The following is a 27022-nucleotide window of genomic DNA, read 5'->3' as shown; positions in this document are numbered from 1 at the left end:
AAAGGTTGGGGACCACTGCTCTAAAGCATCTCATCACACGTTCACCAGAGGCTCCTGGTGAGGGAAAGAGCTCTGTAACTACACAGGCCCAGTCCCTGAAATAGAGCCATAGTCTCTCTCTAAACTGCCTTAACAAAAAAACCTGTTATTAAATTATAAGCATGTAATATTTAGCATCCTTATGTTAAAAAAAAAGCAACTCAAATCAGTTCTGTGCTCAGCAGTGTTGCTGCAGCTGTAGTACTACTTATCCACCCCCACCACCGAGTAACTGTGGTCTATGAAGTGCAGCCCACGTGCTTCAGCAAGTATCTTCAGTTACCGAAGCAGCCTATACCTGATGGTGCACTGGGTCCTGCTGCATTGCCATCATCGGAGGCTGAAACTGATCCATATTCTGATGCTGGGGATACGCTGGCTGCTGCATGCCATCTCCAGGAAACCCACTAAAAACACACAAGTCATGCTTTCACTCATTCAACACACGAGAGTCTTCATCACACGTACACAGAAGCATAAAGAATGTTGTCCAGCAGTCACTAATAGTCAGTTTACCGAATCATCTATTTGCCTATACATTAACTAATACACTCAGCATTAGTGCCAACATAAAAGCTAATTTTTATTGTAAATCTTATAGCAGTATTTTTCAACTGCCAGTCCTTGGCAGGGTCCACCAGAAACTTCATGCTGGCCTACAAAAGAGTAAACCCCCAGAATGTTGTAGGAAGATTATAGACCCAATGATCTTAGCTGTATTTGCTTATGCTCAGGGTGATTTCTGCCTTAGCAGTCCCTGAAATAATTGTTTTCATTGGTCCCCAAGTGTAAAAGGTTTGAAAACCATTTTCTTATAGGTTCCCTTCCCCAGAGAAAACCCAAAATATCAATATTTAAAAAGACAATGACTGTATATGAAAGACAATCTTGCTACTCAATGTTCCTTACACTGTGCCTTCTGCAGTCTACTGACCACACACACTGAAAAACGCACACGTACAAGGGTGCCTGTGGCGGAGACGCGGTGGGCGTAGCAGCAGCAGTGGGCAGGGCGGCGGCAGCAGGTGCAGCAGCGGCAGCAGCAGCAACATCGTCTTTCTTTGATTCTTCCACAGCTTCGGGCTCGTCATCATAATCAAATCGATCAAGTAGCTTCTGCAACAGGCATGTCGGTATTCCAGTGTAAAATTTGTTGTATTCAGCGCGCAAAAACTTCATAAAACCAACAGACGTTCTTACCAGCTCTAATCCCACCACACTATCATGTACAACCTCATTTTCCCACATGCCCCTAGGACTTTAGTTCACAAACAAACCATTTTTATACAAATGCCATTTGAAAAAGTCAGTGTTTGTTCTGGTTTTCTTCTCCAATTATAAGTGCACCGTTTTCTTTCTGATCGTTTTCTGTTATTTTATTGTTAATTTAGCAATCTAGATATTTTACCAACATTGTCATGTTACCACACTAAAAACTTTTGGAACTCTGCACAAATGACAATGGTGTACATTTTCAGTTGGCTATAAAATGTACAAAAAGCAAGACTGTCTTGTCCAATCACTGTAAGTGCCCAAAGAAAAATATAAACCACTTCCCGCCCAAGAATATACTAATACATGGCGCAGTGGATAAGGTGTTGTTGACCTGGAATGCTGAGGTTGCCAGCTCAAACCCCAGGCTTCCCCAGTCAAGGCACATATGAGAAGCAATGAACCAGGGCCCTCCCGAAGATCACATGTGTAGAGGAACCAGTTACTGAGCAAGGAGGGAAGGAAGCAGTGTCCTACACCCATGCCTGTGCTGGCAGACCATACCATATTCCTTCGTCACCTGCAGCTATAACTTGGGGGGATTGTCTTCTTTTCACGAACGAGAAAACTAAAACTCAGGTTGTTCAGAAATACAACCAAGATGGGGCTGTCAGTCAGTGGTAGAATCAGGATGTGGACACCAGCCTTTCTAGCGTCAAAGCCCCCATCCCTGGAATCCAACAAGCAATCTTCTCTCTCAAGCTGTGTCTATTCTGCTCATGAATTTCTACCCTCAAATTCCTGAAGGCGGTGTTCTGTGATAGTTCTGCTAGAACTTTACTGAACAACAGATTTCTAAATTACGAAGAGACAACACGTTTCTATATAATTCTAGGCCATTTGATCACAAGTTATTTTATCTGAGCGATACAACATGGCTCAGGCACCATGCTATGTTACCCATGTGAGCTTGTTTAGCTCTCACATCAATAAAACACAGGCGCTGCCGCCAGTATTGTACAGTGGTACACATCGGACTCTGAGTAACTCAGTGTCAAGACTGAGTTACAGAATCTAAGATCTCTGCACCTGACCACATATAAATAGGCTCTTTTAAGTTTCAAGATTTATGCTACTGATTTGGAGATCTGGAGCAATTAAATAAATAAACTGAAATCTATGCAAAACACATTTTTGTTGTTTTTTAGGAAACTGAAGATCTACATATTCAGGTGAAGTAAACAGTATGTTCCCAGTCAACCTGTTTGGCTAGCTTAAAATAGACATTTTTAGTAATAGGAAAAGCATAGAATTCCTTTTTCTAAACTTGATATAAAAACAAACATTGACCAACCCACTTAAGGTATGTAACAGTGGTTCCCAACCTTTTTTGGGCCACGGACCAGTTTATGTCAGAAACTATTTTCATGGACCGGCCTTTAGGGTGGGACGGATAAATGTATCATGTGATTGAGACAAGAGTCAAGAGTGTTGCCTGGCCTGTGGTGGCGCAGTGGATAAAGCGTCAACCTGGAAATGCTGAGGTTGCCGGTTTGAAACCCTGGGCTTGCCTGGTCAGGGCACATATGGGAGTTGATGCTTCCAGCTCCTCCCCCCTGTCTCTCTCTCTCCTCTCTCTCTCTCTGTCTCTCTCTCTCCTCTCTAAAATGAATAAATAAAATAAAAATTAAAAAAAAGATTTGTTTAAAAAAAAAAAAAGTCAAGAGTGAGTTTTAGACGAATGTAACAGAGGGAATCTGGTCATTTTTTAAAAATAAAACATCATTCAGACTTAAATATAAATAAAATGGAAATAATATAAGTTATTTATTCTTTCTCTGTGGACCAGTACCAGTCTGTGGCCTGGGGGTTGGGGACCACTGGTATATAACACAAGAGGAATTACAATTCAAATGAACAAGATAGGCATGCTACTAGCATTGTTATTATTCAGCATTTTCCCCAAAGTCCTAGCCACCAACCAGTATAGTACAGGAAAAAGAAACGGGCATAGATGTTGAAGAGGAAAAGTCAAATAGAGTAGCTACTTAGAAAATCTGAACACTAACTAGAAAATTAAGCGTATGATACCATGACCAAAAAAACCAAAAAGATCAGAAAATTTTGTCATCATTAACCAAATGAAGTGTTATAAAATATTAAACATAAAGAATGATTAAATATCTAAAAACAAATGAAACAAATGTACAAGACAAAAAGAAAGACATTGTAACATCTGGAAACTGTATAAAAAACTATCAATACTTCTTAAATTAACCTACAAATTCATAAATTCTAAATTTTTATGCTCAAGTTCATCTGGAAAAGTGTGCTGTGATGGTTAGTTTTATGTGTCAATTTGAGTAGGTTATGGTGCCAGACTGGTTGGTCAAATATTAATTTCGATGCTGCTGTAAAGGCTTTTAAAAATGAGATTAACATTTATAGTAGTACATTTTGAATTAAGAAATACCCTCCTGTGGTGGTGCAGTGGATAAAGAGTCAACCTGGGATGCTGAGGTCACCAGTTGGGAACCCCGGCCAGGTCAAGGCATATATGAGAGATAACTACTATGAGTTGATGCTTCCTGCCCATCCTCTCTCTAAAATCAATAAATAAAATCTTTTAAAAAGGGGGGGGTGGAGAAAAGAAATACCCTCTGTAACCTAAATGGCTCCTAATAAATCAGTTGAAGGTTTTAAGAGCAAGAACTGAAGTTTCCTGAAAAAGACCCTCAAGACGGCAACATAACCCTGCCCTTCAAAACTCAACCTCAAACCTGTACCATTAACTCTTACACAGATTTTCAGGATCTAGTCTGCCCCACAGATTTTCTATTTGCAGCCTCTATGACTCCATGAGCCAATGCCTTAAACATCAACTCACCTCTCCCTCTGTCCCTCTTTCTTTTCCCTGCTCTATGTGTATATCTGTGTGTATGGGATTGGCTTCTCCTCTGGAGCACCCTGACTGACACAAACAAATAGCCAGAGAACTCTGGGAGGGGAAGGGGCAGGACACGGTATGTAAGGAAACATGGTATGCAAGTCACAAGTATGTAAGTTATGATGCAGAAACAAACAAACATATCAGTGGGACAGAAAAGTGTCTAGAGATAGGCATAGAGACAAATGAGAATTTACAGCATGACAAAAATAGTGAGGGAGAATTGAGTATTTCTAAAAATATAAAGATTTAACTGCCATGAACCACATTCCAAAGTGGGTTCCAGAGGAACTAAAGACTCATGTATTTTTAAAAAAATGTAGGAAGACATTTCCTCATCCAAACATGAAATAGAGGTGGCTCTCCCCTCAAGAGCAGCCCACCTTTCCTGGCTCCTCCTCTTCCCCCAGTTGTGTCACCTTCACCTCTCTCTCTCTCTCTCTCTCTCTCTCTCTCCCCTAGGCTCCAAGAGCCCTCCTTTGCTTCTGTAACTTGTTTACTGACCCCATGCACAGCTGGCTCACTTTTCCTACTTCTGTAACTGTCTGAATAAACTTTCTCTTATTAAAACAACAAAAAAACCCATACAAAATAGAAATCTGATAAAACCACAAGTATGAGCCCTGGCTGGTTGGCTCAGTGGTAGAGTGTCGGCCTGGCGTGCAGGAGTCCCAGGTTCGATTCCCAGCCAGGGCACACAGGAGAGGCGCCCATCTGCTTCTCCACCCCTCCCCCTCTCCTTCCTCTCTGTCTCTCTCTTCCCCTCCCGCAGCCGAGGCTCCATTGGAGCAAAGTTGGCCCGGGCGCTGAGGATGGCTCTGTGGCCTCTGCCTCAGGTGCTAGAATGGCCCCAGATGGGCAGAGCCGGGTGGATCCCGGTTGGGCGCATGCGGGAGTCTGTCTGACTGCCTCCCCGTTTCCAACTTCAGAAAGAAAAAAAAACCCCCAAAAATAACTCCACAAGTATACAAGAATTTATGTTCACATGTTCATGAATATCCCTGAAATTTGTTCAGAGTGAAACTGCTCCCCTTCTAGAGTGTTTAGTATTATTCATGTTTTCCCCTTGTGCGTATAAGCCTTTTGCACTCAAAAATTTTATCCAACCTTCTTCTCATCAGTAGTCATTCATAAATCACCAAGATATAATAACAACCAATGTTTAATGGAGTCTTAATTTGGACTATCAGCATTATGTATCTTATGATCAAAATGCTAGAAAGAAATCAGGGAAAAAAAAGAAAAAAGAAAATATCAGAAATCTCAGAGATGATTAAACTAAAAGATATCATTTTGTTCTAGAACCTTCATTTTTGTTCTTTTCCTGCAGTAAAACCTGTAAAATGAAATAAAATTTTACATATCCATAAGTCCAATAAAGAGAAAAGACAAAGAACAGATATAAGTGGAGTAGTTTGGACTGACATTTCAACCAGAAGCTCCAAGCTGTGCTTCTTTAGCACAGCTACTGCCTCAGGGGCTGCCTCTTTAACTCGCTGAGGCTCAGCAGACCAGTGAAGACATCAGACAACCCAAACCCGCATATACAGACATGGGAACTAAGCTATTTAACAGCAAAAAAGTGCAAAAGGGGAATGGCACCTAAACAGTGCTGGTGCAGTGGATCAAGGGTTGACCTGGGATGCTAAGGTCCCAGATTTGAAACGCTGAGGTTGCCAGCTTGATCACGGGATCAGAGAGAGAGAGAGAGAGAGAGAGAGAGAGAGAGAGAGAGAGTGTGTGTGTGTGTGTGTGTGTGTGTGTGTGTGTGTCTCAGAGACAGAAAGAGAAACAGACAGACAGGAAGGGAGAGAGATGTGAAGCATCAATTCTTCATTGTAGCACCTTAGTTGTTCATTATTTGCTTTCTCATATGTGCCTTGACTGGGGGCAAAGCGAGTCACCCCTTGCTCAAGCCAGTGACCCTGGGTTCAAGATGGTGAGCAGTGCTTAAAGCAGATGAGCTCCGTGCTCAAGCCAGTGACCTGGGGGTTTCGAACCTGGGTCTTCTGAATCCCAGTCTAACGCTCTATCCACTGTGCCACCGCCTGGTCAGGTGATCACGGGATCACTGACACGAACCCAAGGTTGCTGGCTTGAGCAAGGGCTCATTGGCTCAGCTAAAGTCCCCCCCACTCCTCCCATCAAGGCACATATGAGAAAGTAATCAATTAACAACTAAAGTGCCACAACTACGACAAGTTGATGCTTCTCATCTCTCACTAAAAAAAAGGGAGGGGAGGGATGGCTAAACAGTGATGTGTCCATGTAATGGAACACACTTAACAGTAAAATGTAGATCTAAATCTATTAACCTTAACGACGACGAAAATGAGACAAGTAAATTAAAATCAAAGTAAGCAAGACAGAAATAGTGGTATACATGTATATATATTATGGCTAAATTAAGAAAGGCATATATCCACCACAGAAAATGAATTCTGAAAAGACGCACAACATGCTAAGTATGGAGTTTAATGGTAAATGATTCCTGTTTATTTTTCCCTTATATTTTTTTACTGAAAAGTATTTGCTATGAGTATACTGCATATTAAACTTATAACCAGAAAAAAATAATCTTTTTATGTCACGGGGATTCCTTGAAACCACCAAAAAACAAAATGAACAATCCCCAGAGACATCAGTGAAGGGCTAACCCAACATCCCCAGTGAGTGAGGTAAGCACAGGCAGCAGGTGAGGGGAGCGCACCTTGTCAAACGCAGTTGTCTTTTGCTCAGGCGGTGGCGTGGGAGCTGTCTTCAGCTGGGCTGTGATGGCCTGAACCTGTGCCATCACAGTATTGTCAATAGCAGGAGACTGTGGTTTTGAAGGCTGCTGAAAAGTCTGAAGGATCTGCTGAAGCTTAGAGAATGGGGAAACTGATAAACCACATAACCAAGTATAATCACTGGATCAAAAGATATTTGACTAAATACATTTAAAGGTGACTTAAAACAGCACAGGTACAGAGTAAAAGAGAAAAAAGAATCAACATTTTAGTAATGGCTGTCTGTTGTGAATAAACAGATCATGGATAAAATGTGTGCTCCTTGAAGTTAAAAATGTATGCTTACACACCCAATGGTAGAAAATAACAGTCTCAAAGAAGAGAAAATACACTGAATTTTAAGCAAGGTAAAGTATGTTTTTTAGTAAAATGTAAAAATCATTTCCAATTCAAATAATTTTGAACACCAGTCTGAAAAGCTAGAATTATGAGCAACAGCCTGGTCAAACAGTGCTGAAGTTCTCCTCAAGGGGCCCTGTCCTTGCTGGGTGCCACCACCCCCTTCTCCCCTTTCCACACTTGCCCTGTTACTACTGTGCCATTACTCCAGCCACAGCTTTTCTGGTTGGAAAGCAAAACTATCCTCCACTGCATGAACTCATCATTAGGAAGAAAAAGTAAGAATCGATAACAGTACCAAACTGCAAATACCTTACTCTTTGGATGGGCAGTTTACCTGTTGACCTTGAGTTGTCTGAAAGAGCTGGGCTACAGCAGCAAAAGCATCAGAGCTGGGCAGCTGCGGTACTGATGGTACCGAGTTTGTGGTGGCTAGTGGGGGTTCAGAAGACACTTTAGCTGGAGGTGGAGGTGAACCTAAAAAAGAAAAAGGTCATTAAGGTCTGAGAAAACTTTAACCTACTAAGTTTCCTTTTCACATTCCATTAAGCTTCTTTACTAAAATAACACTCCATTCAGTTTAACATATAGTAAAAATACAGACTGTGATACTAGAGTCTATACTACAAGAGCAGTATTTTCATTATAAATAATTATGAAAAGAAAACCATACCTTCTAGGATGAAACTCAAGCTCCTTCTTATGAAAAAATTCCACCAATATAAAGACCCCAAATGTTTCACACACAGAAAGTCATATCAGCTCAGCTCACAGACACGCCTAGCCTTACCCTCATTGTTGGTGACACTCTCCATTCCCGGGGCAGTGGCACTGCTCCCTGCTGCCATATCCAGAAGAGGCTGGATAATCTCGATTTTGAATACTCCATTTTTCTGCCAAAGGTTCAGCACACGAACTATTTTACTCTGTTATGTGTAAGAAAACAGGAAAACAGAATAAATATTTACATAAGTGATTTATTATACCTTACCAAAAATGTAGGCCAATTTTTCTATACTAAGCCTGTTTTTGTGTGTGTCTGTGTGTGTGTTTTTCTGAAGCTGGAAATGGGGAGGCAGTCAGACTGACTCCCGCATGCGCCCGACGGGGATCCACCCAGCACACCCACCAGGGGGCGATGCTCTGCCCATCTGGGGCATTGCTCTGTTGCATCCAGAGCCATTCTAGCGCCTGAGGCAGAGGCCACAGAGCCATCCTCAGCACCCGGGCCAACTTTGCTCCAATGGAGCCTTGGCTGTGGGAGGGGAAGGGAGAGACAGAGAGGAAGGAGAGGGGGAGGGTGGAGAAGCAGATGGGCGCTTCTCCTGTGTGCCCTGGCCAGGAATTGAACCCGGGACTCCTGCACGCCAGGCCAATGCTCTACCACTGAACCAACCGGCCAGGGCCACTAAGCCTGTTTTGTAAACAGAAAAAGAAAATCTATCATCAGACTCACAGCCTAGTGCCCTGGCTGAGTTGCTCAGTGGATAGAGCATTGTCTTGGTGCAGAGATTGCAGGTTCCATTTGTGGTCAGGGCACGTATGAGAAGCAATGAGTGAGTGCACAACTAAGTGGAACAATGAGGTGATGCTTCTCTATCTCTTCCCTCCTTCTTCCCCTCTTGCTTTTTCAAATCAATAGAGGAAATAAAGACCCACAATGAGGCACCTCACAACTAACAGAATAGCTATCATCAAATTAATAAACAAGGGTTGAAGAGGGTGTGGAGAAAAGTGAACCCTTGTGCACTGTTGGTAAGAATGCAGACTGGTGCAGCCACTGTGAAAAACAGTATGGAGTCGCCTCCAAAAGAGAAAAAGAATCACAGCCTGTTTAAACTATTCTAATCAGCCTTTTTTCAATAGTGTAATATACAGTAAGAAACAAAGAAGGGGAAAAGAGAACAGAAATTATAACCCAGAGAATCAAAAGACATGGGTTATTTAATAATAAATGTACTTGAAGTTTTCATATTTTATTTATGGTTACAAAGAAATCACATCACTGACAAAGAAACTTTATTGAAAAAGAATTTCTTTTTTTCGGTGAGAGACAGAGACAGAGAATGACAGGAACAGACAGGAAGGGAGAGAGATGAGAAGCATCAATTCTTCATTGCAGCACCTTAGCTGTTCATTGATTGCTTTCTCACATGTGCTTTGACTAGGTGGCTACAGCAGAGTGAGTGATCCCTTGCTCAAGCCAGAGATCTTGGGCTTCAAGCCAGAGACCCTGCGCTTAAGCTGGTGACCTCGGGATTTCGAACCTGAGTCCTCTACATCCCAGTCTGCTGCTCTATCCACTGTGCCACCGCCTGGTCAGGCAAAAACAATTTCTTTAGGATAATTTTAACAATTAAAATATTTTTTGCCTGACCAGGCGGTGGCGCAGTGAATAGAGCGTCGGACTGGGACGTGGAGGACTCAGGTTCGAAACCCCGAGGTCACCAGTTTGAGCATGGGCTCATCTGGTTTAAGCAAGGCTCACCAGCTTGAACCCAAGGTCACTGGCTTGAGCAGAGGGTCACTCAGTGGCCCCCTGGTCAGGGCACACATGAGAAAGCAATCACTGAGAAATTAAGTTGCCACAACAAAGAATTGATGCTTCTCATCTCTCCCTTCCAAGTCTGTCCTCACTCTGTCACAAAAAAAAAAAAAATTTTTTTTTAAGCTTGCCAGTAATTGACAGGTAAGCTCTTGTCAATGAAGGAGATGCAGAAACATGTTATTTAGGGTATAATTCTTCTCTCCTACTCAAGGAATGATGCTCTTCTTTTTTTCTTGTGTACTTTTCCCACAAGAGCACTCCTCCACTACAAATACAGAAACCCCAACACTTGAATGTAAATGCTATTTATTATAAATGTCTCCAGTCTCCACTATCCTGAGCAGGTTCACCAGTGTATTTCCCCACCTCCTGGAGGAGCCCATATATGGTGAACCAGCTACACAACGAGGAACCAGACATGCAGTATGAGTACTAATAATCACCACTTATGCTCATGCACCTCTACGTGCTAGGTAAAGCCATCCATGACTGTCCCTTTTTTCTGAAATGAGCAGCCATCTGAGATGAGCCCTGCCTTTATCTAGTACAGAATATATCGCTCAAATACAACTACATCTTTTTAACAATGTCTTCCTTAAAACAGGACAGGTGGTGCTCCTTTCATAATTCAAGAGTATGATATTCCTAAAGGACTTCAAAAGAAAATAAGATAAATATGAGATGACCACTATAGACAACATTGGATTTTGTTTCAAGTTTAGAGATTACCATATAATTATCTTTCTAATACTAGAGTAGGCTTCATATATCTAAAATACATTTAAATATGCCTGGTCTGGCCCTGGCCAGTTAGCTCAGTCAGTTAAGAGCGTTGTCCCAAAATGACAAGGTTGCAGGTTCAATCCCCAGTCAGGGCACACATGGCAAGCAACCAAAAAATGTACAACTGAGTGGAACAATAAATGAAGGTTTTCCCCAATCCCCGCCTCCCCATCTTTCTAAACATCAATAAAAATTAAGCCCTGGCTGGATAGCTTGGTTGGTTGGAGTGTCATCCCAGAGCATGGAGATTGCTGGTTCAATTCCCTGGTCAGGGGCACATACAGAAACAGCTAAACGTTTCTTTCTCTCTTAAAAAAAGTCTGGCCTATGGTGGGGTGGCGGATAAAGCATCAACCTGGAAAAAGTGTCAACCTGGAACGCTGAGGTTGCCGGTTCAAAACCGGGGGCTTGCCTGGTCAAGGCACGTATGACAAGCAAACAAAGAACAACTAAAGTGAAGCAATTATGAGTTGATACTTCTCACTCCTTCTCCCCTTTCTCCTCTCTCTGTAAAATCAATAAATAAAACCTTTAAAAAACAAAAAAAGATGTCATATTTACAGAAGTATTTAAATAGACTCAAATAAATATAAACAAAAGTTTTAATTAAAAATTATTAACTATACCTTATCTTCAGATGGACAAAGATATAAATATTGGAATGTCGCAATTATGTTTTTAGAGAATCTTGGCCCAAAAACATCTTTATCAGTTCCAAACTGATGACGAGACTGGCGTACAATTGAGTCGATCACATATAATCCTGGAACCTTATATTCTGGTTTACACTACAAAGATAAAGATGCAAAGTCAATATAAGAAAAGCACAATCACAGTCTGACACCCATTAATCTCACTTTAATGAAACTCTGTATACCAATGATTATTTCTATTTAGAGACTACTAGTATGTTTAGCTGTCTCGTTTGCTAGCCTGTCAAATGTTCACAGGTACACAGGAATACCATTCTCTTGATACTTCAGACCCTCCAGTATCTTACATTGCTCCTATCCCTCTCCCTCCCACAACTTCCCAGAATCAACATTACTTTACCAATCCCTAAGCCACTTCCATAGAAATCCAATCTATCCAGCTCAAAAAATAAGTAAAAATATTTTCCTTTTAAAATTATGAAGGAAATTTTAACATGTTAATTGTAAGTTTGTTCAAATATAGTACCAGAGAAAGAGAAACTAAAAGGAAAGGGTATTTTTGACCTATGAAATTGTAAGATAAAAAGAATAAAGAGAAACAGATACCTACATATAGTCTAGTGGTATAACCTTAATGGAAGATGGTTTAGTAATAAAAGCAAAGCCTCGCCTGACCAGGCAGTGGCACAGTGGATAGAGTGTCGGACTGGGATGCAGAGGACCCAGGTTCAAGACCCTGAGGTCACCAGCTTGAGCGTGGGCTCATCTTGGATCCAAGATCTCTGGCTCGAGCAAGGGGTCACTCGGTCTACTGAAGGCCCACGGTCAAGGCACATATGAGAAATCAATCAATGAACAACTAAGGTGTCGCAACAAAAAACTGATGATTGATGCTTCTCATCTCTCTTTGTTCCTGTCTGTCCCTACCTATCCCTCTCTCTGTTTTGTAAAAAAAAAAAAAGCCTCATCTAATTCAATAAGTCTACATCTAGAATTTTTTTCTAAGAAATACAATTACGATGCATCTACCTATTTCCACAGGTCAACCACTGAGTGAATGTTCAACACAGGGACCTGGCCAAGTCAATGGTTGGATCAATCATGCAACAGAACACTCTGCAGAGATTTAGGATAAGTGTGGTGAGAAAAACAGGTTATCAAACAGTATGTCTCCCTTTTTCCTTTCATCAGTGTATACGGGCATGATAAAACGATTAGATCAGAATGTAAATATCTGTAGGAAGGTAGGGTGGTTCCATGCAGGGAGTGTAACTTTTTCCCATTTTACTTATTTGTACTTTGATTGGCTACTATATGTCTCCGATCAGAGACAACTCCACACAGTTACTCCTCTGCACTCCATAGCATAGCTCCAGGCTGAGGGAGAAGACAAACGCCCCAGTCTCTGGGCCCAGTCCTTTGAGACACACATGTGCTGACCACAGAGTTATAAAACATAATGCAAATGTAGACTGAAAACAATTAATTATGATGGGAGTAGGGAGAAGTTGGAAAACTTCCATAAAGTGCTTTCATTTGAAATGCTCCAAGATGACTTAAATGCCAACAGAGTAACAGGGCAAAGGGCAGGAGGCACAATCAGGCTTGGAGAGTCCTGCCCAGTTGGTGCACAGAAAACTGCTGTTCAGTACCTACCTCATAGTAAGTACCCAATCAACAGTACTGTTATGCAGTTGTTTTAGTTTCCTTAAAAAAAAAAAAAGACCTCCAGAGCCCTGGCCTGGTAGCTCAGTTGGATAGAGCATCATCCCAATACACCAAGGTTGTACATTTAATCCCCAGTCAGGGAACATACAAGAACCAACCAATGAGTGTGTAAATAAGTGGAACAACAAATTAATAATACTCTCTCCCGTCCTTTCTAAAATCAATTAATTAAAAAAATCAACCAATGAGTGCAAGGGTGGGTAGAGAAACAAATCGATGTTTCTCCCTCCCCCCCTCTCTCATCAGCAAATAAATAAATAACTCGAAATGAAAAAGAACCGCTAGTAACAACATCGTTAATGGTTTTTTAAGCAAGAATCCCAATTACAATTTACAAAGTAAATTATAAATACTGAACGTAACTAAAACGAGGTAATAAAGGGATAGTTACCTTTTTGATGAACTTTTCTACTATTTGAACTACATGCTTATAAAGCTGAAAAGAATTAAAAGAAAATTATTGTCCAGTTTTACATATTTCTACATTTCCTGCAATGTAATTAGAAAATACACTGCTCATAAAAATTAGGGGATCAAGGAATGTGCATATTCCAGTACTTTTGTGTTAGTGCATTTTCACCAATGAAATAAAGGTTGGTTTTGAATCTCATTTGCATAATTGAACAACTTTCTTTGACTTGTTTGCTTTTCTGATGTTTAATAAAAAAAATCAAATGCTTTATTGCTTCACGTTAATTTAGAAATATCCCCTAATCTATATGAAAAGTGTACTTAAAACATTGAAACTTGAATACTTTAAATAATTCCCAAGATAATGCCAAATAAACCATCAAAAATAATCTAGTCAACAATTGAAAAAAAGCAGAAATTAACTAAAACACAAAACTACAAAAACTTTCCCCTAAACAAAAGGCCTTTATCTTAGATTTTTAATCAATAAACCTTCATAAAGTACTATACCAGGCAACTTTAGGAGAAAGATAAAGGAATGAAATCATGTAGTTTCTAAAATGAGCCATTTAGGTGTGACCTTGGATAAGAAATTTTATTTCATGGTGCTCAAGTTTTTTCTTTTAAAAAAAATAAAAATGAAGGCCCTGACTGGTTTGCTCAGTGGTAGAGCACTGGCTCAGCACATAGATGTCCAGGTTCAATTCCCAGTCAGGGCACACAGGAGAAGCACCCATCTGCTTCTCTACCCCTCCCCCCCTCTTGCTTTTCTTTCTCTTTCTTCTCCTCCTGCATCCACGGCTTGATTGGAGCCAGCTGCCTCTGGGGCTGAGGATGGCTCCATGGCCTCTTCCTCAGGGGCTAAGAAAAGCCCAGTTGTGAGTCATGGCCCCAGATGGGCAGAGCATTGCCCCTAGTGAGCTTGCCGGTGGATCCCGTCCAGGAGCATGCCAGAGTCTGTCTCTCTGCCTCCCCTCCTCTCACTGAATTAAAAATAAAAAAGTAAATAAAAATGAAACTAATACTCAGCTGATTAATGACAAGAATTAAATGAAATAAAGAAAAAACTCTGCTACTCTACTACTTCTGGAAGTCCAAATTTTTAGTTACACATACACATACATACACACACACACACACACACACACACACACCCGAACTGTGAGGCAATGGATGTTACTGAGCTCGACTGTGATGATCATTAAATAATGTACATGAATCAGATCATTTTTAATACATAGCTTTAAATATGTACAATTTTTATGTGTTACTTATACCTCAATAAAGCTGGAAAAATATACAAATATAATAACAAAAAGGGGGAAATACCATTTTGAAAAATAATAGTACTAAAAATGACAGTAATAGTAACATTACAGTGCAATCACACCACACTGTATCATGCACCTTCAACAAAAGCTGGTTAGTGTCGTTTCAGGGCTGAACGAATCCACAAGATGAATTCTCATATTTAGTAACAATTTAAAAATTTCAAAAACATTCTTCAAGCTAAATATACTTATTTTACTCTTACCTTAATGGCTTTAATAGCAGCTTTTGTGATGAGAATCATCTTGGCTCGAGAGATGGGAGGTTTCATATCCATAAGTGAAAAGAGCTTAAAAATACAAACAGGAAAAAAAAATTTTTAATTGAAGGTAAATTAGAGGTCAATTCACCAGTTCAAGAAAGACGTTTGCAATCTGTTTCCTTAAAAGAGTAACAGACTCTTGGAACTAAGTTAAACAGCATGGCTAGTAAGAAACAATCAAGAGCTTTCTTCTATACCTGTATTGCCACTCAGAAAGTACAGGAGAAAAAGGCCACATTAAAAATGGCAAAAAAAAGCCTGACCTGTGGTGGCGTAGTGCAGTGGTCCCCAACCCCCGGGCCGCGGACCGGTATGGGTCCATGGGCCATTTGGTACCGGTCCGCAGAGAAAGAATAAATAACTTACATTATTTCTGTTTTATTTATATTTAAGTGTGAATGATGTTTTATTTTTTTAAAAATGACCAGATTCCCTCTTTTACATCCGTCTAAGACTCACTCTTGGTGCTTGTATCGTAAGTTCGACAATTATATTTAAAAATACCAACAGTTTTTACGCCAGTTGCATAATTTTATTTTATGCATTTATCCGTCCCACCCTAAAGGCTGGTCTGTGAAAATATTTTCTGACATTAAACCGGTCCGTGGCCCAAAAGAGTTTGGGGACCACTGGCATAGTGGATAAGGCAACAACCCAGAATGCTGAGGTCACTCGTTCGAAGCTTTGGGCTTGCCCGGTCAAGGCACATACAAGAAGCAACCGTGAGTTGATGCTTTCTGCTCCCCACACCACCACCACCTTTCTCTCTCCTCTCAAATATCAATAAATAAAATCTTTAAAAATAGATAAGTAAATAAAAAGGGCAAAAAAAAGAAAAAAGGTAAAAACATTAAGAAAATTAATGAATCTATAATAGAAACATTATAAAACTTTACTGAAAAACTAAAAAGTGATTTACATGAAAACAAACACACCATCTCCCTGAGCTGAAAGTGGTAATAGCATAAGTCATTATTTAATGTAATTTCAACCCAAAGTTTACTGAGATTTTGGAGAATTCAAATAATGCTAAGATTCACTTGGAGAGAAACACATGTATTAAAATCAAGCAAGAAATTTTAAATGCCATAATAAAGCTAGATTTCACAATTTCCTGATTTAGTGAGCAAAAACAACCCTATTTAACAAATCACACAACGGTAAATCCAACAATCAGAAGCTTCTGAGAGTTTAAATCCAACCGAGATACAATGAGAGTCCACAAATTATAATTTGACATTAAGATGCTTATATATAGCCTGACCAGGTGGTGGCGCAGTGGATAGAGCATCGGGACTGGGACTGGGATGTGGAGGACCTAGCGGAGGACCCAGGTTTGAGACCCTGAGGTCACCAGCTTGAGTGCGGGCTCATCTGGTTTGAGCAAAGCTCACCAGCTCGGACCCAAGGTTGCTGGCTCGAGCAAGGAGTTACTTGGTCTGCTGTAGCCCCACGGTCAAGGCACATATGAAAAAGAAATCAATGAACTAAGGTGTTGCAACGAAAAACTAATGACTGATGCTTCTCAACTCTCTCCATTCCTATTTGTCTGTCCCTATCTATCCCTCTCTCTGACTCTGTCTCTGTTAAAAAAAAAAAAAAAGTAAACAAGATAAAGATGCTTATATATAAATGTAAAGAAAATAAAATAATTTTCAGGGAAAAAAAGATGTTTATATCTAGCTTCTTTTTTTTAAAAGCATTTTAATTTATTTATTTATTTATTTATTTTGTAACAGAGACATCGATAGAGGGACAGACAGGAAGGGAGAGAGATGAGAAGCATCAATTCATCGTTGCAGCACCTTAGTTGTTCACTGATTGCTTTCTCACATGAGCCTTGAGGGGGGACCAAAAAACAGCAGACTGAGTGACTCCTTGCTCGAGTCAGTGATCTTGGGCTCAAGCTGGCAACCTGGGGTCTCGAACCTGGGTCTTCCACATCCCAATTCAACGCTCTATCCACTGTGCCACCGCCCAGTCAGGTTATATCTATTCAATAGCTTCTTAAATTGTTATATCTATTTTGTTTAATCATAGGGACATACTGAATACCTCGGATTCCTAAAAGGATATTTTGAAATAACTACTAACAATCTGTATAAATCATATTTCTCTTTCTTCTCAAGTAATGTTAATATTTCAAATATGGAATACCTAAGACACAAACCTTTACCAGACCATTACTAGAGGCTAGGCTAAAGAATCAAGTCTCATTTGCCAGAATAGCCCTACCTGGCAACATCCTAAAACACAGAATTTTTTCATAAATAATAAGATATAGAAAATAGGAGAAACAAAGATACTAACACAGAAGTTCATATTTTAAAAAGGAGTATCTAAATAAATAAGGTCATGAGTCTTTATTATTTTATTTAGCAATGTAATAAAAATTCTTGAGAATGAGAACTGAAAATTAGAAAGGAGACAGTAATCTGAGATTACAGAAACCAATGAAAAAACAAGAAAAATTTAAAACACTTCAATTTAAACACAAATTTGTGTGTGTGTGTGTGTGTGTGTGTGTGTGTGTGTCAGAAACAGAGAGTCAGAGAGAGGGACAGATAGGGACAGAAAGACAGGAAAGGAAAGAGAGATGAGAAACATCCATTCTTTGTTGTGGCTCCTTAGTTAGCTATTCACTGATTGATTTCTCATATGTGCCTTGACGGGGGGGGGGGGGACAGCAGACCAAGTGACCCCTTGCCTGAGCCAGCAACCTTGGGTCCAAGCTGGTGACCTCGGGATCTCGAACCTGGGTCCTCCACATCCCAGTCTGACGCTCTATCCCAGGAGTCCCTAAACTTTTTATATAGGGGGCCAGTTCACTGTTCTTCAGACAGTTGGGAGGGCTGGACTATAAAAAAAAATATGAACAAATCCATATGCACACTGCACATATCTTATTTTAAAGTATAAAAACAAAATGGCAACAAATACAATATTTAAAATAAAGAACAAATAAATTTAAATTAAAAAACTGACCAGTATTTCAATGGGAACTATGCTCCTCTCACTGACCACCAATGAAAGAGGTGCCCCTTCCGAAAGTGCGGTAGGGGCCGGATAAATGGATTTATGGGGCCACATGCGGCCCGCAGGCCGAAGTTTGGGGACCCCTGCTCTATCCACTGCGCCTCTGCCTGGTCAGGCTAAACACAGTTCTAAGAGAGAAAAACTGAAAATAAGAAAAAAAAACTGCATGAAATACACAACATATATTTTAAAGAGTCTATTGTGACCATTTATAAGTTATAAAATTTATTATGACAGTTGTTTATTTCTGATCTACTGCCTTCTTTAGTACCTAAAAGCAGAGAAAGAGGATGCAAAACAGATGGATCTTAAGAATAAGCAACAGTGAGAACTACTTCTCTGGCCAATAAAAGCTTAGAGAATCAGCCTGACCAAGTATTGGCACAGTGGATAGAGCACTGGACTGGGATGCAGATGACCCAGGTTCTAATCCCAGAGGTCGATGGCTTGAACACGGGGTCACTTGCTCTGCTTGCTGTAGTCCCCGGGATCAAGGCACATATGAGAAAGCAATCAATGAACATCTAAGGAGTCGCAAGGTCTCATCTCTCTTCCTTCCTGCCTGTCTGTCCCTCTCTCTGTTCCTGTCTCTCTTGAAATAAATAAATAAATAAATAAATAAATAAATAAATAAATAAATAAATGCTTAGAGAATCATTTTAATGAAGCCTAAGCCAAAGCTACTATTCATTTAATGCCTCAAACAGGACCTCTTGATTATTTCAGCAGCAACTTTAAAAAAGAGCTAACTGAGCTTACAAGACAGACCAGATTAGTGTATCTTCTAATGAAATACCATATTTCCCCATGTATGAGACACACCCCCGGAAAATTTTGAGGTCTAAATACTGCGTGCGTCTTATACAGTGGTTGTAGTTTTTTTACTTGCATTTTCCTCTCATTGTTGAAGACAGTGATTCGTCATCAAACACAGATGAGGACAAGCTAATGGATGGGAGTTTTGACAGTGATGAGGAGTTGTATGAATTTTACAATGAATAAAACTTGAGTTCAATAACTTTATATAATACCCCCCCCAAATTTCAGGCCCCAAAATTAAGGTGTGTTTTATACATGGGGAAATGTGGTACTACACATATTCAAACTATTGTAATTTATTTAAAAAATTAAAATACAGACTACACCATGTAGTAGTATAACCATCAGTCAGCCAAAAGATCAGCAAGAGAATCTTCAAGTGCTGTCATCTAGGACACAAAGGAAGGATGTTACTACATTCCATAAAGAAAAGACAACTTGGGAAGAAAGGAGGGAGCCAGTATTTGAGTACCTACTATGTATAAGGAAGAATTAATTTTGTTGGTACATTATTTTATTTAACAATATTTACAACTAACATAGCTGTTAACAACTGTTTTGAGGTGATACTCAAAAGGGTTACATCTGTTTTTGAGTGATGCCCAGAAAATGGTCTCAATTAAAATTTGTTGAAGGTTCACAATCCCTAATAGCACACTCATACACCTTATACAATGTTGCTTACTGACTAAATGCATACTGAGACTTAAACTATAATGGGGAATTAAAGACAAACAATTAGGCAGACATCCATGCCTGTCTATATGTTGCACTGATTCAGAGATAACATAATAAAACATACTGAATTTAATTTGAGATGCCCACTGAATACCCAGGCAGAGACTGCAGGCAGGACTGGAATGTGGGCCTTGAACACAGAGAAGAGATCCAGGCTAAAAACTGAAAGGGCACAGAATCAAAGCTGCAAGGAGGGTAAGGGAAAACATATTGAGACGGGAGCCAGGACATATGCCCAGCCAGGACGCACCTGAAAAATGCCAATGTGGTATGCAGAAGGACTGCATGAATGAACACCAAGAGCAATGTCAGAAATTAAAGGCATTTGCATGGTCAAATACCTTGAGATTAATTAGGATGCAAAGGAAACCCCGTTCATTCACTTTGACAATTAGGTGGCTGAAGTGATACCAGCTTTTTAAAGTGAATTCAAAGTCCAATTGGTTTAAGAGTAAGCAGCAGGTGAGAAAGCAGAAATGCAATATTGGATCATTTTTCATTCAACAAGTATTTGAGAGCTTAGTAAGTGGCTTGATATTTGTAAGCTTAATGTGTGGCCAATAACGCAGAACAGTCATCTTTTGATTCTTTACAGATGACCATCCTTAAAATTGCTCTTGCTTGTTAGCATTATAAGGCTTCCATGACAGTTAAGTTTCTTTTTAGGTGCTATTTACTTTCCTATACCAATGTCTTTCTTAAATCTTAAACCTGTATTTGATATAATTTATGAAGAAAAACACCAACAAGCAGAGGTTTCAGAATCGGAGATTTAAAAAACTACCTTTTAAAGCTCAGTAAATGTTACTAATATTTTCATTGATTTCTTCGAGACACAAATTCATCACACGGATACCCCCATATTTAAATCAATGTCTTCATTAGATACAGTGATGCTGAAATTGATATATATATACAGTAACTATATACCTAGTGACACTACTTATTTGGTTGGAAAAATTAATAGCCCTGGCTGGGTAGCTCAGTTGGTTAGTGTCCTCCCAAAATGCCAAGGTTGTAGGTTCTACCCCTGGTCAGGACAAACATAAGAATCAACCAATGAGTGCATGGATGGGTGCAGCAACAAAATGATGTTTCTCTCCCTTCTCTAAAATCAAAAGAAAAAATATTTAAAAAAGAAAAAGACAAACTAACAGCCTTTATGGTGAGGTAGGTATTATAATCTGCTCAAAGCCATAAAGCTAAAATTAACAGTAAATTCAAACTGCAGCCTACCATTTCCCAAAGCTCAAATTCCTCCTAATAAATATCTGGTAAGGAAATTATTTAATATTCTAATACAATAGCACAGGTGAATAGTCGATATTAAAGATGATAAAAATTATAAAGCAAAGTAAGAAAAAATATATGCATTTAGACCCAATGAAAAGGCAGTAAGTACTAAAATACTGTATAATTATTTTATAAGGGGGTGGATCCAAAGATTTTTTTTAATAACAAAAAATAAGTGGCACAGAGATAAAATGATGTGTCCAATCCAGCAACAATTTAGAGAAGATGTACTGAGTCCTTACTTGAATCTAGAGCAAAGCTGCAGTTTAATAATTTTAATAAAAAGTGTTAATTGTCACGGCTACCTATGTAGGCTAAGAAATCTCTCAGAAGCATACAACCTTGTGGTGATCTAAGATTTAGATTATGGTTACTGAATTTCTGAAAATAAGTTTCTGTTAAGAGTAACAATCAGAATACAGGCTCTATAATCAATTGTCTGGCAAATCTTAGCTCTACCACTTGCTAGCGATGAAAAGTTGTTTCTTCATCTGTAAAATGAGGATAACATCCCTGACTTATTTAGAGAAGTTTAAGAATTCAAACAATGTATATAAAAGCACTCAATGTAGCACCTGGCACAGAGTAAGTACACAATAGATGTCAGCTGTTATTACTATTAACACACATTTTTTTTTTTTTTTTTTGAAAAAGGAAGAATCAGCCCTGGCAAATTAGCTCAGTTGGTTAAGAGCATTGTCCTGATTCCCTGTCAGAGCACACATGAGGAAACAACCAATAAATGCACAACTGAGTGGAAAAACAAATGAATGCTTCCCTTCCCCCTACCACCCACCCAAAAATTGAACCTTGGCCAGGTAGCTTGGTTGGCTGGAGCATCATCCGGGAGCGTGGAGGCTGCTCAGGGCACATAGAGGAACTGCTTGTCCTGTCTCTCTCCCTGCATCTTTCAAAAAAAGGGGAAGAATCCCAGAGCAGTGTTTTCAAACTGCATGAACATGCATTAGTGCACAGACACACACTAAATTATAAAAATGACTTTAGTGGTTGTGACAGAACTTTCAGCAGAATAAAGAAAGTTATAATAGCACTGCACCCAAGTCTCAAAGTAAAACAGAGCTCTTACTGTGTGGTCATGGTAAAAAGTACAAAGGCAATTAATTATTCAGAAAAATTCTTTTGTTTCAGAAATGAGGAAAAACAAAGCCCAAAATGACAAGTCACCCTTCAATAAAGTGTAGAGGCCTTAAACCATTAATCCATTTCCTACAGACAAACTGAGAGGAAAAGCAGCATTGCCAAATTAGAAAACAATTTTTCTATTTTTCAGTGACATTTAAACTACACATAGTAGTACATACAAAATACAAACGGGTCAAGATAATTCAGGCTCTAGTATGTTCTGATCAATCTCCAATCTCAGCCAAAAAACTAAGAAAAAGACCCATCAGTTTTATATATAAAGCTTAAAAACGATAAAACTTAATATTCCAACAAGCTCTACTAATGAAAAACAAAAAAACAAACAAGTAAACAAACAAAACAGACACTGTGGTATTAAGAGCAGGTCAGACAGACCCCGTTTGAAACTTGGCAAACTACCTAACCTCTTTAAGCCCCAGTGTCTTCACATGTCAAAAGGACATGCTGTTTTCTACTTCACAGGAATCATGAGAAAATAGTTTTTGCATATGGAAGGAATGGCCAGTATATCACCTGCAAGAGGGTGCGTGCTCAATAAATGTCACTGGGGCAGCACTCTCTCCACAGCCTGCACTCACAATGAATGCCACTTGTCAACAAAAACAAACGTGTCAAAGCAATCAGAGAAAGCCATGCAATTCTCTTATACAGAATAATAATAGGAGACCCCAAAAAGTACAAAAATCATTTAGACAGCCTAAGTATAGCAGTAAAGACATACTTGCCAGCAGCACACAAGTTTGACTTTTGCTTTGTCACCAGCTGAATGACAAGAAAATCTACTGTCCTGCACAACACACAGAAGCCTGATATGCAAAGTATTCTAAAAATTATGAAGAATCATCCATCATAATCCCTTATACCATTAGTTTCAAGAGATGATAAGGAATGAGAATGTTTGGCCTGTGACACCTGCAGTCAAAGTAACATGATACTCTATTTACTAATGGTATGAACTTTGACAAGTTTAGTTAACCTTTCTAAACTTCAAGGATTTTTTTTTTTCTTTTTTCCAAAGCTGGAAACGGGGAGAGACAGTCAGACAGACTCCTGCATGCGCCCGACCAGGATCCACCCGGCAAGCCCACCAGGGGCGAAGCTCTGCCACCACCAGAGCCACTCTAGCGCCTGGGGCAGAGGCCAAGGAGCCAACCCCAGCGCCCGGGCCATCTTTGCTCCAATGGAGCCTTGGCTGCGGGAGGGGAAGAGAGAGATGGAGAGGAAGGGGGGGGGTGGAGAAGCAAATGGGCGCTTCTCCTATGTGCCCTGGCCGGGAATCGAACCTGGGTCCCCCGCAAGCCAGGCTGACGCTCTACCGCTGAGCCAACCGGCCAGGGCCAAGGATTTTTTAAATCTGAAAAGGGTAACAGCACTCACTTCACATCAGAATGTTGTTAGGACTGAATGAGATAACGTATATAAATCCAAACCCAGTGTATCTGACAAATCACTGGCCCAGTAAAGTGAGCTATATATATACTGCCCTGGGTGGGATCTTTGTTATGGCTTACCATATCTTTTCTGTGTTACACCTACTATCCAAATGACACATTTAGAGAAATCCTCTATAGTGAATACATCGCAGTATCAAAGACTTTTAAAGCTGTTCAGCACCGCGAGTACTCGCCAAATTTGTTACCACTTTTACAATATCCCTGGCAGATTCCAGCTAGTGACCTGGGTTTAATAACTTCATCAGCTTCGATGCTTACAGCAGTCTTCTCACTACTGACCCCAAATCTCCCCTCTGACACCTTCCCTCCAGATGCATTCCTATGTACACACCATGTAATCAATTGTCTTTGTATGAGTTTCCCATTTCTTCAGTAACAGGTTACAATAAACTCTGCAGCTTAAAACAAACAGAAAACAACAGAAATGTATGATGTTAGTTTTGGAGGCCAGTCTAAAAACAAGGTGTTGCTGGCAGGGCTGCACTCCTGGAGACTCGGGAACAAAATCTATTTTTTGTGTTTTTCAGCTTCTACGGGCAACTACACTCCTTTGGTTCATGGCTTCTTCATTCATCTTCAAAGCCAGTAGTGTAGTCTTCTCTGCTTCCTGACCTCTGCTTCTAGTGTCACATCACTCTGACTCTCCTGCCTCTCTCATAGAAGGACCCTTGGGATTACACTGGGCTCATCCGGATAATGTAGGATCATTAACTTAATCAAATCTGCAAATTGTCTTCTGCCATGTCAGGTAACAAACATATTCACAGGCAGAATATGGACATCTAGGGGTGCGTGAAGCATTATTTATTATTACTATTTTTAAAAACAGTGCTTAATTCACTGTTTTTTACATCTATAATCAGCTGAAACCCTCAGACTGTTTTCAATAGAATCTCTACCATACCTAGATATTCATAATGGCTTTACGTTGATTTCTGACAGTTTAAAAGGCATTTTTGCTATTTGATGTAGCAGCTCTTCCAATTCGCCTGTGTCATTTTTGCTACTTGATGTAGCAGCTCTTCCAATCCGCCTGTATATTTTACAAACCTGCTTTATAGGCCTTCCTCCATCTCAATGATTTTTAGTTTTTTCATTTATTGATTTGAGATGAAGGAAAAGAGAAAGGGAGGGAAGGAGAAGAGGAAGAAAGGGGAAGAGGGGAGAGGCAGGAAAGGGGGAAAGGAATGGACTGAGAGAGAAAATGAGAAACATGTTTTGTTCCACTTATTTATGAACTCACTGGTTGACTCTTGTATGTGCCCTGGCTGACAATCGAACCTACAACCTTAGTGTATCAGGATGACATTCTAACCAACTGAGCTACCTGGTCAGGGTGGTTTTTTAAAAATTTAAAGGATAAGGACCTACTTGAAGGATGACCTTATCTGATATTCTTTGGACACTGTCATTAGCTAAAATTCACTTAACACACTCTCCTACTGACATAAAAAAAAAATTACTCATGATGAAATCCCAACAAGTATCATTCTGAAATATTTGGTTTATAATCCTCATTAGACACATTGCATAAACAAAGACATTTAATTTGGTCTACTATAAATTGTGAGTGAGTGAACCTGTTCTGGTTTCTAGTGACTAGAAATTTCTAAAAATTCATAAGAAACTTAGAACTGGCAGAGGAATGAAAAGAATTAAAAGACTATGTATTATACTTAGTATAAGTAATTTTTAAAAAACTTTTAAATCCCTCAAACAATTCTTTTTAGAACCACATTTTTTAGGGGGGGGGCCACACAGGGACAATCAAACAGGAAGGGAGAGAGATGAGAAGCATCAACTCATAGTTGTGACACCTTAGCTGTTCACTGATTGCTTTCTCATAAACGCCTTGACCAGGGGGGCTCCAGTCAAGCCAGTGACCTTTGGGCTCAAGCTGGCAACCTTGGTGTTTTGATTCTGGGTCCTCAGTGTCCTAGGCAGATGCTCAATCCACTGTGCCAATGCCTGGTCAGGCAGAACTAATTTTCTGAATAGTTAATTTCTGATGACTCACTCTATAAAGTATACTCTAATTTATTTTTCCTGTAAGACAATTTCTCTATTGTTTCCATGGGTCCATCACTCAAATCTTTCATTGGAGAATCCCAGCTGCCATCTTCCCTCCCTTCATCTCTTCTTACCTCCCTCCCTCACTCCCTTGGCAAGGCTTTAACCCAGGGGTTGGGAACCTATGGCTCGCAAGCCAGATGTGGTTCTTTTGATGGCTGCATCTGGCTCGCAGACAAATCTTTAATAAAAAAAATAGTGTTAAAAATATAAAACATTTTCATGTTACAATTCATTCATTTCCTACCGCTCATGTTCATGGTTGCAGGTGGCTGGAGCTGATCACAGCTGTCCTCCGGGACAACACCAAATATTTATTGGATAATGTGTAACATACATGGGTCGTTGTATGGCTCTCACGGAACTACATTTTAAAATATGTGGCGTTCATGGCTCTCTCAGCCAAAAAGGTTCCCGACCCCTGCCTTAAACCTGTTCAGTTCCGGGAATAGGTGGTTTTCCAGTACCGACCTCCCCACTGGTTCACTGAACTGCAGTCAACTGTCAAATCCTTCCATTTCACTCACTCAAGAAAAATGCCAGGAGATGATTTTAGAAAATGTCAAATGTTTCATTCATATGATCACTCTATTTTACTAGCACAAACGCCAGATTTCAAAATCACTTTTGCTGTGCTTCACCAGTGAATTTTGTATACCCCCAAAGTTGACTACAAAACATTTTTGTGAATTATTTCCCCCACTAAGACCTCAACAGAAGAAATGAAAATTGGTTCCAGGATATATACTCATTTGATTAGAAGAAAATAAAAACTATGCCCGGTGTTTCTCTCACTCTCTCTCCTTTCCTTCCTTTCTCTCTCTTCCTCAAATCAATCAATAAAAAATATAATTAAATTAAATTTTAAAAATCTAACAATATCCTTTGAACAAACTTACAATTCATGATCAACAAAATAATTTACAGAGCCAAGCAGTAGTAGCTAGTACGTATTGTTTTAACCTGATACAAAATTGGATGAAGCAACAAAACAATTAAAGTGTGTTAAAACCTACCGTATTTTCCCATATACAGTGTAAGACATACTTTTTTCAAAAAATTTGGGGTCTAAAAACTGGGTGTATCTTATACAGTAGCTGTAGATTTTTTTACTTGCATTCCCAGCTTTTTCACGTTTGTTTTTGCACTCATTGTTGAAGACAGTGATTTGTCATCAGACACAGACAAAGACAAGCTGATGGATGGGAGTTTTGACAGAGATGAGGAGTTGTATGAATTTTATGATGAATAAAACTTGAGTTCAATAACTTTATGTAATAGTGTTTTTTTTTCAAATTTCGGGCCCCAAAATTAAGGTGCGTCTTATTCATGGGATCGTCTTACTAATGGGATTGTCTTATATCATACTTGGGGAAATATAGTAATTGTTTTGTACTGTACTTCTCTT

General features: G+C 39.6%; 1 protein-coding gene across 5 annotated transcripts in view; it reads right to left on the bottom strand.

Annotated features, from left to right (window-relative positions):
* SCAF4 (SR-related CTD associated factor 4) overlaps positions 1 to 27022 on the bottom strand; it is a 72360-nt gene that overhangs the window by 33675 nt on the left and 11663 nt on the right. For 3 of the 5 annotated variants that reach the window (XM_066370359.1, XM_066370362.1, XM_066370361.1), the window contains exons 2-9: positions 14984 to 15067; positions 13430 to 13474; positions 11284 to 11445; positions 8117 to 8252; positions 7664 to 7803; positions 6909 to 7061; positions 1001 to 1155; positions 338 to 446 (exon numbers count right to left, since the gene is read on the bottom strand). In XM_066370359.1, the coding sequence (XP_066226456.1) occupies positions 338 to 446; positions 1001 to 1155; positions 6909 to 7061; positions 7664 to 7803; positions 8117 to 8252; positions 11284 to 11445; positions 13430 to 13474; positions 14984 to 15067 (984 nt within the window). The remainder of the gene's footprint in view (positions 1 to 337; positions 447 to 1000; positions 1156 to 6908; positions 7062 to 7663; positions 7804 to 8116; positions 8253 to 11283; positions 11446 to 13429; positions 13475 to 14983; positions 15068 to 27022) is intronic. The other 2 variants (XM_066370360.1, XM_066370363.1) reach the window with 2 other exon arrangements.

Source organism: Saccopteryx leptura, chromosome 2, assembly GCF_036850995.1.
Source record: "Saccopteryx leptura isolate mSacLep1 chromosome 2, mSacLep1_pri_phased_curated, whole genome shotgun sequence".
Lineage (NCBI taxonomy): Eukaryota > Metazoa > Chordata > Mammalia > Chiroptera > Emballonuridae > Saccopteryx > Saccopteryx leptura.
This window is presented reverse-complemented; position numbering and strand designations above follow the sequence as displayed.